We start from the raw sequence: 17,682 nt of genomic DNA, 5'->3' as shown, positions 1-17,682 counted from the left end.
TCGCTGAAAATTATCTATATTTTGGCTATCTGAGAGTGGAGTTATTAGACTTTTTGTAAAAGTGAGGTTATGTTACAATGTCTATAAAAAAACCCGATCACTAAGTTCTTGTAGCATTAACGTTTGTTATATTTAGTGAAGACTGTCTGAAAACTCATTACAAATATTGATATACACTTAAAACCTTAAAACAAATATCAGGAATGGACTCAGAGTCTCAGAATAATTATGATTATTTGGAACTGTGTTATCCCCTAGTCGCCTCTTACGACACCCACGGGAAGAGAGGGGGTGGCTATATTCTTACTTCCGTAACCACACAGCAACAGATATTGGTACAATTAATTTACGTAGCTTTGAAAAGAAAATGTCTAAATGGTTGTTGTAAATCTCAGTATAATTCCTCGCTATTTTTAGAGTATCACGCCTCGTAATCGTCAACGCCATGGGGGTCTGCACAAATGGATGTCACCGCAAGCCGAGGAACTTTCTACTGGCATTTGGAATAAAGGTCTTATTCCTCAGGACAAGAGTTTTTCTGACTTTGTAAGGCTTTTACCTTCATTAAATTAAAACTTTAAATAATAATCTGAAATAATCGAAGAAATTTGTATATTCATTTATTTTTTTAACCAATCTTATGTCTGTAAGCAATTAATTGCATTAAAACATCATCCACTTGACATACGAAAATGGAATATCAATGCACTAAGGTTCTTATAACAGTGTTTGGTTCTATAAGTGTTTCATATTTGTCAACTTTTCATATATAACGATTTTAACATAGTTCCAACCACTTCTTTACAAGGAAAAATGCTGTAATGAGGTTACTAATCAATCTTTGTGTATGGATTCTGAACAAGACGACACTGAATATATCATAATGCAAATTCAAAAAAGTAAGGAATCTATTGCGGTAAGAAAACCATGAACTTGTAGTGTTAAATTTTTTAAAGCAAGTTATAAAAGCTGTTTAATATATTATCTGCTAGACCTGTTTTAGTAGTGCATTATGATTGTTAAAAGTATCAACATAAAGTCTAAATTATTTAGGGGGCGTTCATAAAATACATGAGATGTTTAAGGGGGGGAGGGGGTCGAGTCAAATCTCATCTATATAATCTTACGTTAGAGAGAGGGGGGGCCTCTGCAAATATCACGCAATTTTATTTCTGATTAAAACAAAAAAAAATTATACTATTTTGGTCCATTTAATCCAGATTGTACATGCTTAAGATTTAATATTAAGCGTAATCGTAATACGATTAAGATCATTCACTAATTCGTTCGAAAGAAAATAATTTCATTCATACTTCGACGTTATACATCTACTGACTGTCTGATTTGTTGATTGTGTCTGATTACTAGTCTTAACTAGTCGTAAATAAAAGCACGAAGCAAATTTTTTTTCTTTTTAACCGACTTCCAAAAAAGGAGGAGGTTCTCAATTCGACTGTATTTTTTTTTTTTTTTTGTTATGTATGTTACATCAGAACTTTTGACCGGGTAGACCAATTTCGACAAATTTTTAACCGACTTCCAAAAAAGGAGGAGGTTCTCAATTCGACTGTATTTTTTTTTTTTTTTTTTTTTTTATGTATGTTACATCAGAACTTTTGACCGGGTCGACCGATTTCGACAAATTTTGTTTTAATCGAAAGGTGGTGTGTGCCAATTGGTCCCATTTAAATTTATTTGAGATCTAACAACTACTTTTCTAGTTATATCTAATAATGCGTTTTTACTTGACGCTTTTTTCGTCGACCTACGTTTTATTATACCGCATAACTTTTTACTGGATGTACCGATTTTGATCATTCTTTTTTTGTTGGAAAGGGGATATCCCTAGTTTTATACCATGATAAGGAAACCAGGATCTGATGATGGAATCTCAGAGAAATCGAGGGAAACTCTCGAAAATCCGCAATAACTTTTTACTGGGTGTACCTGTGTGTTTTGATAATTTTTAATTTAATCAAAAGCTGATGTTTATCATGTGGTTACATATAAATTTTATCGAGATCTGATAACTACTTTTTGAGTAATCTTTGATAACGCGTAGTTACTTGATTATTTTTTCGTCGATCTACGTTGTATTACTCTTCGATGTAATTGAAGTCGGTTTTTTTTTCGTTTGCGAGCAAACACAATTATCTTTTGTTTTAATCAAAAGGTGGTGTGTGCCAATTGGTTCCATTTAAATTTATTTAAGATCTAACAACTACTTTTCGAGTTATATCTAATAATGCGTTTTTACTTGACGCTTTTTTCGTCGACCTACGTTGTATTATACCGCATAACTTTCTACTGGATGTACCGATTTTGATAATTCTTTTTTTGTTGGAAAGAAGATATCCCTAGTTTGGTACTATGATAAGGAAACCAGGATCTGATGATGGGATCTCAGAGAAATCGAGGGAAACTCTTGAATATCCGCAATAACTTTTTACTGGGTGTACCGATTTTGATAATTCTTCTTTTGTTGGAAAGAAGATATTCCTAGTTTAGTACCATGATAAGGAAACCAGGATCTGATGATGGGATCCCAGAGAAATCGAGGGAAACTCTTTAAAATCCGCAATAACTTTTTACTGGGTGTACCGATTTTAATAATTTTTAATTTAATCGAAAGCTGATGTTTGTCATGTGGTCACATATAAATTTTATTGAGATCTGATAACTACTTTTTGAGTTATCTTTGATAACGCGTAGTTACTTGACTATTTTTTCGTCGATCTACGTAGTATTACTCGTCGATGTAATAGAAGTCGGTTTTTTTTTCGTTTGCGAGCAAACACAATTATTACAATAACAATCCAACGCGCTTACGTAAGAAACCCACATTTTGAAAAATCTCACGTGAGATTGGGGGTGGGGGAAGGGGTTATATAAAATCTCATGACATCTCACCAGGTGGGGAGGGAGGGACAGAAAATTTAAAAAAACGCCTCACGTAATTTATGGACGCCCCCTTAAGTGTTATCGGCATTTGGGAGCAGATGGAAAAAAATTACCCGATTAAATAATTTTATCTTTCACCTTGCACCTGTATTATAATATATCTATATATAATTATCTAAACGTATTTCTTAGTAACGTAGTTCTAGGCTGTTTTTTATACTAGCTGACCCGGCGAACTTCGTACTGCCGTATTATTTTAATTTTATATTAAAAATATCGCGAACATAATCAAAAAAAAAAAAAAAAAACCAAAAAATTTCGCAGAATCTGCAATAATTCCGTTTACTTTCCAAACAGTATTCGCATGTTTATCAAATTGTTCTTAATCGTTGTTGAAAAATTTTACGTGATTTAATAATAAATTTTTGCAATGGGTATTTCATACACAGTGGCGTAGCTACCGGAGGGCTAGGCGGGGCAGTGTCCCGGGATGCCCAAGCTCAGGGAGCTTCTAGGACTCTAACTTAAAAACTATGAATTGAACTAATGAAAATTTCTCCCACATTCGGAATATAAAATAAACCAGATTCCATGAACGCGAACTTACGCGCGAGTTTAGTGAATTTACAAGTGCTTGCGTGTTTTTTTTTTTATTTTCCGCTCGCTCGACGGCTTGACGGAAAATAAAAAAACATTTTTAAGAATTATCTACAGATTATCAATTTAAAAAAAGGAAAGAAATATATATTTAAAATTACTTTTTTCAATAATTTAACAGAAATAAACTCCTCTCTGGTTCTCAATTCGACTGTATTTTTTTATTTATTATTTTTTATGTATGTTACTTCAGAACTTTTGACTGGGTGGACCGATTTCGACAATTTTTTTTAATCAAAAGGTGGTGTGTGTCATTTGTCCCACTTAAATTTATTTGAGATCTAACAATTACTTTTCGAGCTATATCTAATAATGCGTTTTTACTTGACTATTTTTTCGTCGACCTACGTTGTATTATACCGCATAACTTTTTACTGGGTATACTGATTTTGATGATTCTTAATTTAATCGAAAGCTGATGTTTATCATGTGGTTACATTTAAATTTCATTGCGATCTGATAACAACTTTTTGAGTAATCGTTGATAATGCGTATTTACTTGACTATCTTTTCGTCTATCTACGTTTTATTACTTGTCGATGTAATTGAAGTCGGTTTTTTCGTTTGCGAGCAAATACAATTATTATGTACGTTACCTCAGAACTTTTGACTGGGTGGAACGATTTCGTTGATTTTTGTTTAAATCGAAAGTTGATGAGTGTCAAATAAATTTAATCGCGATGTAACAAGTATTTTTTGAGTTATATCTAATAGTGCATATTTACTTGACTTTTTTTTTTTCGTCGACGTACGTTGTATTACACCGCGTAACTTTTCACTGAGTATATCGATTTTAATCTAATACTTCTTTTGTATTTCAATTTAAATTTTATTGAGATCTGATCGCTACTTTTTGAGTAATCTTTGATACAAGTATTTACTTGACAATTTTGTGTTATATTGAGTGACGATCTTCGTTGTAATTGGTTATATTGATTGACATTTCATTGTATGTTTATATTGACTGACTTTTCATTGTAATTGGTTATATTTTAAAACATAAATGCATGACTTGTGATAGAAAAAGAGACAGAATGTTATTCTGTCGTCAATGCACAGCACCACGGTCTTATGCATTAAGCGATCGTCATGCCACTCATGTCTCTGGCGGCGTTTAACCATAAAGCCACCGTACCCTCACCACTGTAGTTTCCCGACCTGTGTCAAAAATTGTTTCAATAAAAAGTTATTTGTTTTTCATTTTCTTATATTTATAAAAGTAACTAGATGACCCGGCAAACGTTGTCTTGCCGCTAAACGCTATTAAGAAATAGGGGTTGGTGGTAGAAGGGTGAAAATTTAGGGTTGTATGTATTTTTTAATGTTGTATCATAAAAAAATAGAAATTAAAAATTTTGTCTAAAAAATAAAAAATAAAAATTTAGGGGTGGACTACCCCTAACATTTAGGGGGATGAAAAATAGATGTTGGCCGATTCTCATAGATACCGGATAAGCACAAAAAATTTCATCAAAATCGGTCAAGCCGTTTCGGAGGAGTATGGCAACGAAAACTGTGACACGAGAATTTTATATATTAGATGTCATAACTTTCAATGTGAAATAGTGATTATCACAATATAGTTGATTTAGTATATTTGAGTTATATACTATTATAACTTATTATGTTTGCAATTAAAGGTGTCAAATAATTTTAATTATACTACTTAACGACGTAATCTAAGTTTTTATTCAGCATTTTATTATATTAATTAAATTTGAAAATTAATAAAAGATCCGTAAGGATCCGCGAGAAAAGTGATATTATATCGGATATCCGGAATATCACTAATCTGGAGTATGTCGAATTCGACCACGACGAATACGAAACAAACTATTTTAAATAGTATGGTTGGGGCCTTCGTTTATCTTTTGCCCCAAGGCCTTTGTTGTTCATTGTTACTTAGCTATGCTACTGTTCGTACAATTTCTTTTAAAAATGAGGGGCTCCAATTCTTCGTTGTCATGGTTCCGTACCTTTAAATTTTAACTTGATCTTTTTAACTGAAAATTATGTATTATAGATGATTACTGAATGGCCCTCTTAAAAGAATTGTCAGTTATTTAAGAAATTTAATTATATATAGGGTAGGTATAATCTGATATTTTAATGAGGTGTAATTTGGTTCTTTGTAGAAAATTCTAAATCTACAAAACCAATTTTAATAGTTTTCTGCAATAAGAGATACACAAATGAGTTATATATAAAAAACAGTCGGATGATAATTTTAAATAAATTATTCATATTTTTTTCCATAATTTTACTAAAAGTGCTATTTAATCTTTTATATACAGAGAAGCCAAAGAATAATGGAGATAAACCCAAACGCGAAAAATGCAGCTTCAAAAGAATAATGAATAATAAAATATGTTGGTTGTTTTCAAGATAAAAAATGTTCGTAGTAAATAATGTGATTTATCCATTAAAATGTTTTATTAAAGTAATGAGTGCTTTGTGATTAAGTATCTTTATTTCCCCCTTACCTATCTTACATCAGGTACACTTTTTTAATTTATTTGAAATTTTGAATATATATATATATATATATATATATATGTCGCAGGGTATGAATACGGAACGTCAAGTGTTTGACTTGGGTGTATTCAGATAATGTCAGTTGTCAATTATTAGCTGTTAGAGTAGTGGGGTGATCGACGCGCCACCTAGCACATCGTTCGATAGTCACCTACCCTCAGTTATTATATTACTCGAATTGTTCTGACTATATATATATTAATTTTTTTGATAATTTAGTATGTCAGTACTTTGCTAACTAAATTTTCTTCATTTTATTTATAATTAAATTAAAGTATACAGTTTGACATAGTTTTCCAATTACAGCACTAAAGCGCATATGCGGCATAATGCTCAATGTAGAATGTTTCAACTACAGCAACGCTTCGTACAATCGAGCACATTCAAAAGTACTGCTTTTGCGTGATGCATATAACGATACAATCGATACTAACTCAGTAGCACAAAATTAACAAGTGTTTTTTCTTTAAGTTGGCATTGATCGGAGTTTTTTACTTATACTATATCGTTAGTAATGTTTAATTGTTGAAAACTATTTTGTGAGATTTTTTCTATAAAGGTGATCTTCGTAAAACTCGAGGATCATTTGAAGATGCTTGAAGATTTATAGAGAAATATTTTTTCCGATAACAATAATCTTTCGTATCCTCAGAAGGCTTTGCAATCCTTAAATGTCTACGATCGATTAATTCTAAGATATTTGATATATTTTTTTTTTGTGTTAAAACCTTCACATGTATTGGTTATTAGATTATTAGTCTGAGGCCACTTGATAACATCATCCAATTTCGTTAGAATCCCAGTTATAACACGGCGAATGACTCGGAATATTAATGAAATTGAAATATCAAATATATTATTTGATGTAGTTCGCAATGGTTCAGTATTTGCAATAAGCCACAAAAATATTAAGAAACTTATTTAAACGCTTATGAGTTTCATCCCAAAGGTATTCTTGGGATTAAAAGTCGATGTTTAAAGTTCATTTACAAAAAAAAGGATCTAGTGATATATTGTATAGTATAATAACGTATTTTAAGAATTTTTATTTTTGAGTTTTAACTTTTAACTCAAAAAAATTTCTTCCCTAAAACTTTTCCGCTATTTACAAAATATCCCTAGATTTCGGGGAAAATCCCCCAAGTTGGTATCACTACACAGCTGACACCTGACAGCGCCCAAATATGCGTTTTCCAACTTCCAAGGCAAAACCACAGAGCGGCAAAACTAATCTGCGGTCCGGTTTTCTACAGGTTCCACCATGGTTCCACCAAAGAGTAAAATAACTTGCCTGTTGAGATCCACTTAGGCACTTATAAAATTCGCCTACAAGTACAACGCTCGCGTCGTTTTTTTCCTTAGTGGAACCGTGGAACGGCAATTTCAATTTTCAGCGGTCGTATTCGATGGCGTTGTGGGTCTTTAGTAGAACGCGGCCAGTGTGTGACATATTTGTCAAATTTATGTGTAATGCATATTTCTAGGTATACTCTTTGGATTTGATTGGCGCCTTAGTGGTTTTGGCTAACACACGTATTAGAGAGATTTTGGTGTTTTATTTTCATTTCTTTCGTTAATGTACTGTAAAAATAGTCTGTTTTTTATAATCATTGTATTTTACTCTCATTACTGGTTGTTGTAAGTATTTGTAGTTAGTTATTTATTATTTTTAGTATACTTAAATTTATTTTAGTTTAGATATAAGTTTTTTTTAATTCAATATGGAGGTCGATCGACCTCCTGATCCCCCCGATCCTGGGATTTTTAACAATATCCCTGATCCCTCTTTATTTAATTCATCTTCCGAATGTCGTAAACGACCGAATGAACATATTTTAACTGATATAGCATCTAAGAAAATAATTGTCAACCCGGCCACTGCAAATCCGTCCATCCAATCCATTTACGTACACCCATCTTTCTCTGAAGGTCCTAAAAAATACTCAGGTGATGATAAAGGCCCCTTCATCGTTCAGGTGTCGCGGGAAGTAACTGAGCCCTCCTCAGGTACTACTCTCCGTGCGATACAGTTTGGGCAATTTTTACATAAACATAAAATCAGCTCCGTCGTAAAAGACGGAGTGAAAAATCTAGGCAGAAATAAAATCTCTGTTCAATTTGATTCCGCTGATGCAGCTAATTCATTTTTAAATAACCCCATTCTAAGCCTCTGCAAATATAATGCCTTTATCCCGACATATAATATATCTCGAATGGGTTTAGTTAAAGGAGTTCCCGTGGACTGGTCGATGGAGGAATTCGTCGACTCATTAGAACTTCCGGCTGGATGCGGTGAAGTTGTGAAAGCGAGACGTATGAATCGCAAAGTTCTCAATGAGGGAGTCATCACCTGGGTTCCTACCCAATCCATAGTTTTGACCTTTAGGGGACAAATATTGCCCACTAAAATTTTCTCCTATCACACTGCCCTTCCTGTAGAAACCTATAACCTTCCTACTATCATGTGTCTCAGTTGTTGCCGCTACGGGCATGTTAAAAATCAATGCAGATCGAAATCGAGGTGCTACAAATGTTCACAGCAACATGGTGGAGATTCATGTGATGTCACTAAGGACAATGCTTCTTGTGTTCATTGCTCAGGAACGCATTTCGCTACAGACAAAGGTTGCCCTGAGTATTCGCGACAACACTCGATTAAATTAGAAATGGCCGCTAGTAATAGTTCATATTTCGAAGCATCCACTAAATTTCCTCCTGTTCGTAGATCCTACGCGGAGATTACTAAAGAAGTATCCTCCCCGTCCTTACATATTTCTCTAAGCCCCCACAATGCCAGCCCTTCCTCAAACAATTCCATCTCCTCCTACCGCAAAACCGTAGTCCGTTCTGCTCGCACCTCTTCCGCTCTTGGGAAAGGGTACGATAGACAAGCCCACCAAGCCATTATTGGCAGCTGTCCTTCCACCACTCCTAACGGTTGCGCTATTAATGAAAACAATAACACTCCTTCCTTTAGAAACTCCTCAAACCTTTTAGAAATGCTTACTGAACTCATCCTTAGTATGGTTGTTTCATGCAGTGATGTTCCCCTACCGTCCAACGTTGCCCTTAACCTTTCCAAACTAGCTAATCTTGCTAATAATGTTTCCGACCAGCTTCCTTCAGTGGAACTGCCAGAGCATTCGTCCTAAAAAACATGAACTCATTTCCCTCATCAATCAGCATAGTCCGTCCATTATTGCCATCTCTGAAACATGGTTAGTTCCTGGTTCTCGGTTTCGGGTCCCAGGTTTCTCCTGTTTGAGGGATGACAGAAGTGATGGATATGCAGGTTGTGCCCTTTTTATCCGCCATTTTATCCCATTTTCTCAAATCCCCCTCCCTCCCAGCCAGCACTTTAGTGCTGTTGCCGTGAGATCCTTAAACATTTCTATCCTTTCTATATATATACCTCATCCTTCTTCTTCCCTTTTTCCAGATCTTCACTCTGTCTTTTCTATACTACCTCCTCCTGTCCTTATAATGGGTGACTTTAACGCTCATCACACTGCATGGGGCTGTTATTCCTGTGATAGATATGCTCACTTATTGGTGGACATTGTTGATGATGTCAATCTTTGCATCCTTAATGATGGTTCGCCTACTCGTAGGGTTTTCCCTTCGCAAAACCCCGGGTCTGCAGTAGATTTGTCCTTATCGTCTCCCTCTCTTGCTTCACAACTTTCATGGAATATCCTTTCTTCCACTTTTGGCAGTGACCACTTTCCTATCGTCTTATCTCTTAATCAAAGTTCCACTTCTTCTATTATCTCAAATCCTAATCCCCTATTAAAATATTCCCTCAAAAATGTAAATTGGTCTGACTTTGCCAGTTCTGTTGATGACATATTGGACGCTATCCCAGGTTTTATAGGTGGTGAAAATATCATTCTCTGTTACGAATCATTTGTCAATGCTCTTACAACTGCCGCCGATTTTCATTTTCCTAAAAAATATTTTCCCAAAAAACAGGTGCTTTCCACTCCCTGGTGGGATGAGGAATGCACTCGTGTATCTAAACAAAGAACAGAGGCAGAGTCTATGTATTCTGTGTCTATGTCCCCTTCTAATTTTTTACATTATAAACGGTTAGACGCTAAATTGAAAAGATTAGTATCGAAAAAGAAAAAATGCTGCTGGGTTGATTTTTGTGAATCACTTTCTCCGCGATCTCCTTCTTCAGTAGTTTGGACAAAACTTAAAAAATTTCGTCGTTCCCTCATTTCAAGTAATAATTCTTCTAATGATCCATCAGAATGGCTTAACAATTTTGCTGACAAACTTGCTCCTCCCTTTGTTCCTCACCAGAACAACTTTCTTCCTTCTCTTCCAAAACCTATCTCAGACGAAATGGATGCTCCATTTTCCTTCTCTGAGCTCCAGTGTGCTTTGTCTGGGCTTACAGACTCCTCTCCTGGAGAAGATGGCATTCCCTACTCTTTTATAAAAAACTTAAATCATAAATCTCAAGTTATATTTTTAAACATAATTAATGGATTTTATACAACAGGCGTTCTTCCAGACTCTTGGAAAACACAAATAGTTTTACCAATTTTAAAACCAGGCAAAAATCCGTCAGATTCAAATTCCTACAGACCCATCGCCTTTTCATCTACTTTAGCGAAAATTACAGAGCATCTGTTGAAGAACCGTTTGGAATGGGTAATGGAAAGTAGAAATATTCTCTCTCCCTCTCAATTTGGCTTTCGAAAGGGAATGAGCACAATGGATAGTCTCAGCATTCTCACCACAGATATTCGAATAGCCTTTGCAAAAGGAGAGTACCTTGTGGGTGTATTCCTAGACATAAATTCTGCATATGACAATGTTCTTCTCGCGGTACTCAGGCAAAAACTACATCAGCTGGGTATTCCACCGAGGATGATACATTTCATATGTAATTTACTTTTCTGCAGATCAATATCTGTAAGATTCCAAAACGTCTCTCTTCCCCCCAGACTTGTCTGGAAAGGTCTCCCTCAAGGCTCCGTCCTTAGTCCTTTACTTTATAGCATCTACACCTCTGATCTCGAATTATCTGTCAATAATTTTTGCAACATTTTACAATACGCTGATGACATTGCCATATATTATCGATCAAATTCAGTCGATGATATCACATTTAGGGTTAACTCTGCTTTGCATTATCTAGGCCAGTGGCTGTCTGACCATGGCTTATCTTTATCGATAACCAAAAGCCAGGCAGTTGCTTTCTCTAGAAAAAGAATCGTCCCTGTCTTCGATTTTCATTATGGAGGTCAGCGCATTGACCTCGTAGATAAGGCTAAATTTCTGGGAGTTATTCTCGATAACCGACTTAATGGACTTTCTCATACAGAGCACATTCTTAAAAAATGTGAAAAAGGTATCAATGCCCTTCGGGCAGTTTCAGGCGTTTGGTGGGGAGCTCACCCATATTCTCAAAAACTCCTCTACAATGCCATAGTTCGTAGCCATATGGACTATGGTTTATTCGTTTTAGACCCTATTATTAAATCAGCTTCAGAAAAACTAAATAAAATACAATACAAATGCCTTAGAATCATTCTGGGTGCTATGAAATCTACACCCACGAATGCTCTGCAGGTTGAATGCGTTGACCCTCCGTTGCAAATAAGGAGACAATTCCTTTGTGATCGGTTTGTCAGCAAAATGTTACAGCTATCTTCACATCCTCTTTGGAGTCGTTTAAGCGAACTATCACAAATTCACAATCCCAACAAACCCGAATCATGTCTTTTGAATAGCTTCCTGTACTTTACTAAACTTCCAAATCCATATATTCAACTGCCTATAAATCCTCTTTTTTCTATTCCCTATAAAGCTCTTGTATATCGTCCTGTCATTGTTACAAACCTTGGTCTTATCAAAGGTTCCCCGAACACTAAGTCTCTCTTTAATTATGTAGTTCATCAAAATTGGTCCGATCATCTACTTATTTATACCGATGCGTCTAAACTGTCAGCAAATAGCTGCGTTGGCGCAGCCTGCTGGATCCCAAAATTCAAAATTATTTTACAGTTTAAGTGCCCGCCTGAATCATCGGTCTTCACCGGTGAAGCCGTCGCTATTTTGGAAGCTATTTTATATGCCCACTCCCACGATTTAAGACAAACCGTAATTTTGACTGACTCCTTAAGTTGCCTATTAGCAATTAAGGAAAACCCGTTTCGTAGCAGAAAAAGATTTGTCATTATTTTAAAGATCAGGGAAGTTTTGTTTTTATGTCATCAGAAAGGTTTGCAGATCACTCTTGTTTGGATTCCCAGTCACTCTGATATTCCCGGCAACGAGACTGCGGATTCATGTGCCAAATCTGCCATCCAAATCGGCTCCCATGCTCACTATAAAAATTTCTGTTATGATCTTGGTGTTGCAGCGAATACTCGGTTGGCCAATTCGTGGACATCATCTTGGATATCATCCAAAATGGTAAAAGGTAAATACTATGCGAGCCTGCAACCAGAAATCCCTAGACGACCATGGTTTTTCCGTTTTAGACACGCCGATCGCTGGGTCACTTCGACCATTTGCAGGTTGCGTTTAGGTCACGCGTGCACACCTAGACATCTCGCAAAAATTAGAGTACGGGACCATTCACTCTGTGAATGCGGTTTAGATGAAGGATCCCCATCCCATATCCTGTTTAATTGCCCCAAACTCCTTCATCCGTTGTATGACGTACTCCCTCCTGAAGTTCCCCGCCCTATAAATGTTGAATCTTTATTAATGTTTGTGTTTAGTCCTCTGTGTTCCTTTTTATGTAAATATATTAAATATAATAAAATTAAATTGTAAATATTACAATGTATATATATATATATATATATATATATATATATATATATATATATATATATATATATATATTTAGTACAATGTTATATACTTATTAATATTTTTATATTTTTGTACATTTTGAGAGTATTGTGAATAAATACATACTATTTTCGTGTATTTTCAAAATTTAACTAAATTATATTCTCAAATCCACCGAAATAATAACAATCTCCGTCGTGTGTTCTCCATCCCACGTGACATTGGCGAAATGATATGTGTCAAACTGACACAACTAAAAGCCATTAAGCAAAGAACTGAACTGAACTGCATATTTCTAGATATTATTATAGAATTTTATTACTATAACAGTTAAGAAACTATATTTGTTATCTTATCTTTGACTTGTTATTATTGGAGGATTAATTATATAACAACACGCTATAAGTTTTGGTATGTGAGTTATGCGTGTACTACTTAGGCCGTTGGCTATATTTAGGCAGGCGGCGCAGACGAACAGAACTGTTCAGTTGAAGAATACGTTTACAACTGGTAAATATTATTCTTCTTGAATGTTTTGTATTATTAGTGCATATGGAAAATATGAGTAACTTTGTGTGAAATAGTCTTACTTGAAAATTTCTACTTTGATTACACTTATTTACACAATTAATTTCTTTCAGCATTAGTCTGGAGAGCTATGGAAGATAAAGAGACTTTAAAAAAACGTTTAACACCTTTACAGTACCATGTAACTCAGGAAGCTGGAACAGAGAGGCCTTTTACTGGTGAATATTAAATTAACAATTATAGTATTTAGATAATAAGTTCCCTTTTTATGTCTGGGTTGTCTGGAAGAAATGGATAATTAGCTATGGCTAACCGCCCATTGTACTTCACTGTCTGTGGTGTAAAATTAAGTATAAAATAAATAAATAAACTAGTTCAAAATTTATTTTCAAGGCGAATTTATTTCATTTATTTACCATTTCGAATACTTTAATTACGTTTTTTTTTTAGGTTGTTATAATAAATTCTATGAGGAAGGTTTATATGTTTGTGTAGTTTGTAAACAAGAACTATTTACCTCTAAGACCAAATATGACTCTGGATGTGGATGGCCGGCATTCAATGATGTCTTAGCAAAGGATAAAGTTACATTACATCAGGATACTAGTGCAGGTACCGTATCTTTTATTTTATTTTAATTTTAATGTGATATCAATGACATAGAATTTTATTTCATGACTAATATTAATATTAACAATTATATTATAAATTTCATATTAAAAACTGTTTACTAAAACAAACATAATAAAAGCTATTAACTATCACCAAAAAGCCATTGTACATTGTAGTAACTTAATTAAAATATTATTAGTTTTAATTAAAGTTACATTAAATACAAATTATTACAAAACAGTTTTAATCTTTCTTTTTTTAAATCTGTGTCACTAGTAGCTTCTTTTATGCTAAATCATGCAGAACTGTTTCCAATGTCAATGTACAATAGGTGATTTGCAAATTATGTAATCCAATGATGTATGCAAGGTCTAATCTTTTATATCTAGTCATGATCTTTTACTAAACTATTCTGTTTTGATTACATACCACATAAACTTTAAGATATAAAATTATATGACCCATTTGACAGTCCTTTTTAATATTTTTAAATATTTTCAGTAAATTAAATTTACACATATTTTAGAATTCGTTTTCTGTACTAAAGACAGTAACGATTATTGACAGCAAAGTTATATGATAAGATAATGTAGTAACAAAGATAGAACTGTTGAATATGTTACAATATAGCATCCTTAACCTGCCCTTGCTGTGAGACATATATGGTTGCACAATGCTCCTACCATGTTTAGAACTATATACACCTGTTGCCTAACTAACCTTCAACTTGAGTGCAATATGGTTTTACCTTATTTCCTATTTTTATTTTTTATATGACTTGCTATTTTTTTAATCTAGTATTCCACCCTAGCAGTGCAACTAAATTATTTTAACCTTGCTCTGTCTTGTTATATGTATTTTTATAAATAAATAAAAAAAATCATGTTGTGTTGCTTTGGTGAGTTGTTATTATTGCTGAATGTCCTTTGCTATTTAAACACATTGTATAATTATGAACGCACTATATTTAACAAGTCACACTGTTTTATCTTATTTATGTATGGTCCTTATTATACAAGTTTACTTTAAATTATGTGTATATATTGAAGTAATTTAAATGTAAAAAAAAACTAAGTTTACAAATTGTTCTCTATTTATATTTAGTAATAAATAATTGTTTATCATAATGTTTATTACTAAGCATTTTTATATTATGATATTGACTTAACTTTGGTATTTTGGGTTTAAATTTTGGTCACTGTAATCTTTATATAGATATTTAAATGAGTTAAAATGACTAGATATTACATACATAATGGACTTAGGGCCTGTTTTACCAGTACTGTAGTATATCTTTTCGTCTTTTTAAGATGATAATGATTCTCGCGCGCCATTTAGTCCTTGTTACAGATACTCAGTTTTCTATTATAACAACAAGGTCGGCAAACAAGCATACGGCTCACCTGGTGGTAAGTGATTACCGTAGCTTACAGGCGCCTGCAACACCAGAAGTAACCCAAGCGTGTTGCCGACTCTACCCAAAACCCCCAGGAACTCTGGTTACCTTACTCACCACAGAAACAACACTGTTTGAAAGCAGTATTATTTAACTTTGATCTTCTGTAAGGTCGAGGTATTACCTCAGTCGGGCTGCTTCAGATTTTGAGCAGAATATTTTCTGCTGTGCCCTGTCTCAGTTAATAATCTAACTCAGAATAATAATAAAAACATATTATTACCAAAAATAAGTACTTTTATCATTGGTAATGCGAATTACGGCCATATATTTAAGGTGAATACTATTCTTCATTCAGTAAACAAAAGCATTTCAACTTTGAGCTTATCTTTCCTTTACATTAGGCAAGACTGTTGTCAAGTGCAAGCCCATTTTGTAATAAAAAAGGTCCATTTTTTAACTTAACACGATGGGTTCTTAAAATTGACTTTAGTGCTAATGTATTTCAATATTTTTTCTGTCTTTCCGTTCCTTTCACCACCCTACGAAACAATCCCGTCCTCCACGATAAACGTAAGTTGGTTACTGATCGGTTATGTGTAATAATACTTATACAATTATTTTTATTAATACAAATTATTTTGAGTTCAATTAACTGATCATAATTTGCACTTACGCACTCCATGTTTTACTTTTCACGATTGTATTCATACTTTTCCTTTTAACCTAAATTATATACCTACATCAATTATTAATTTGTGTTGTCTATTCATTTCATGTTTTGGGTTGGTATTGGATATTCATAATTCGAATATTAATTATTTTGCTACACCATAACATCCCTGGAATGTGCATGATATTAATTCACAATTCTTCACCTTCATTCCCTGACATGCTCCGTTTGTCCCGTCCCGCCTTTCCATTACGGATGGCTGCCGACCGGACGACAATGGCTGCCGCTGCTGTGACTACATTGCCATCCCTCGACACGAACACGGTGGATTTAACATTGGATTATTCATGGCGTCATCTTTGTTCAATGTGATGTGTAAATAATGGCTTTTTGGTGAATGGAAACTGGTGTGGAAATAAAGTTGGGGCAAATATATTACTGGTTTTAACACGACCAGGTATGGTGCGAACTGAGGTGCGATGCTCCAAGTGCTCGGCTCATCTGGGCCACGTATTCAATGACGGGCCGGGGCCCACCAAGAAACGATTTTGTATTAATTCAGCTTCATTGGACTTCATACCAGCTGAAGAGAGAAAGGACTAAAGCTTATATCATAATGTAATTTTATACTTACAACTTATTTATAAATTATTCATTGGGATATAATTTACAGTAGGTAAATGTTTACTATGTTTTTTTTTTTTTTGCATTTTATTAATTGTATGACAAATCCCATAAAATAATAACCATTGGATAAATTATTGTAAATTGATTTAAATATCTAATTTGTTTATGAGATTTGAACTAACAGAAGCAGCTTGTATTGCAGTGTATGCCTCCAGCACTGAATTGTGCTTCATTTTTAATCATTTAGATACATGGTTATAAATGATACTTAGATGCAGTATAACTAATTATGTTTAGGACGGTCTTAGGAACACAATCATAAAAACGTCTGCCAATTGATCAAATCTCACAATTGGTTTAAACACGTCAAAACCTTAGATGATCGAGTAATTAGTATAGAAGATATGGATCTGAACTAATGGTCGTGGGCAACGTAAGGAAAAAAAAAGCATTTTTTTTTATCGTGTAAGAGGTGAGACAGTTTTTTTCATAATAAGTATACTTTACTTATTCCTGTTAAGTTAAAAAAAATATTTCTTACGAAAGATAATGATCTAATACTACACGAATTAACTTGTTTGTAAACATATCATTTGAACACATAATATATTGTATAATAGAGGTTATGTATCAGGTCAGCAAGGTCAAGGCCAAGGCAGCGTTGCAAGGCATAATTGTAAAAAGAGGAACGAACGTTATGATTGTGTACCGAGACTAGTTTAAAGGCAATATATGCCAAGATTTGCTATAATCGTGCACATGATTGTCCGTCGAAATGCGTTTGAAAAACGAGTATCGCGCTCCACAATCTTTATTTTTGTGTATTAGTTACAACTAAGTTACCAGAAGCAGTCATTTATTGTTGATTTTATATTTATTTGCATTGTATATATTTTCTTTAAATATAGTACAAATAAAGTGTATTTTTGTGTCG

The 17,682-nt window shown here is 34.0% G+C and overlaps 2 protein-coding genes across 3 annotated transcripts in view; both read left to right on the top strand.

Annotated features, from left to right (window-relative positions):
- LOC123659291 overlaps positions 1 to 6,016 on the top strand; it is a 25,789-nt gene extending 19,773 nt beyond the window's left edge. The window contains exons 15-17 of the mRNA XM_045594540.1: positions 418 to 546; positions 788 to 916; positions 5,853 to 6,016. Of these exons, the coding sequence (XP_045450496.1) occupies positions 418 to 546; positions 788 to 916; positions 5,853 to 5,912 (318 nt within the window). The 3' untranslated portion in view covers positions 5,913 to 6,016. The remainder of the gene's footprint in view (positions 1 to 417; positions 547 to 787; positions 917 to 5,852) is intronic.
- LOC123664219 (methionine-R-sulfoxide reductase B1) overlaps positions 1 to 17,682 on the top strand; it is a 20,551-nt gene extending 2,869 nt beyond the window's left edge. Inside the window, exons 1-6 of one of the 2 annotated variants that reach the window (XM_045598816.1) lie at positions 7,493 to 7,577; positions 13,212 to 13,422; positions 13,554 to 13,658; positions 13,891 to 14,052; positions 16,579 to 16,739; positions 16,951 to 17,682. In XM_045598816.1, coding sequence (XP_045454772.1) covers positions 13,335 to 13,422; positions 13,554 to 13,658; positions 13,891 to 14,052; positions 16,579 to 16,724 — 501 coding nt within the window. In that variant the 5' untranslated portion in view covers positions 7,493 to 7,577; positions 13,212 to 13,334 and the 3' untranslated portion in view covers positions 16,725 to 16,739; positions 16,951 to 17,682. Of the gene's footprint in view, positions 1 to 7,492; positions 7,578 to 10,125; positions 10,131 to 13,211; positions 13,423 to 13,553; positions 13,659 to 13,890; positions 14,053 to 16,578; positions 16,809 to 16,950 lie in introns of those variants that run through there. The other variant, XM_045598823.1, reaches the window with a different exon arrangement.

Source organism: Melitaea cinxia, chromosome 2 (genome assembly GCF_905220565.1).
Source record: "Melitaea cinxia chromosome 2, ilMelCinx1.1, whole genome shotgun sequence".
In the NCBI taxonomy this organism is placed as follows: domain Eukaryota; kingdom Metazoa; phylum Arthropoda; class Insecta; order Lepidoptera; family Nymphalidae; genus Melitaea; species Melitaea cinxia.
Note: the sequence above shows the minus strand (reverse complement) of the source record. Positions and strands in the feature narration are given on the sequence as shown.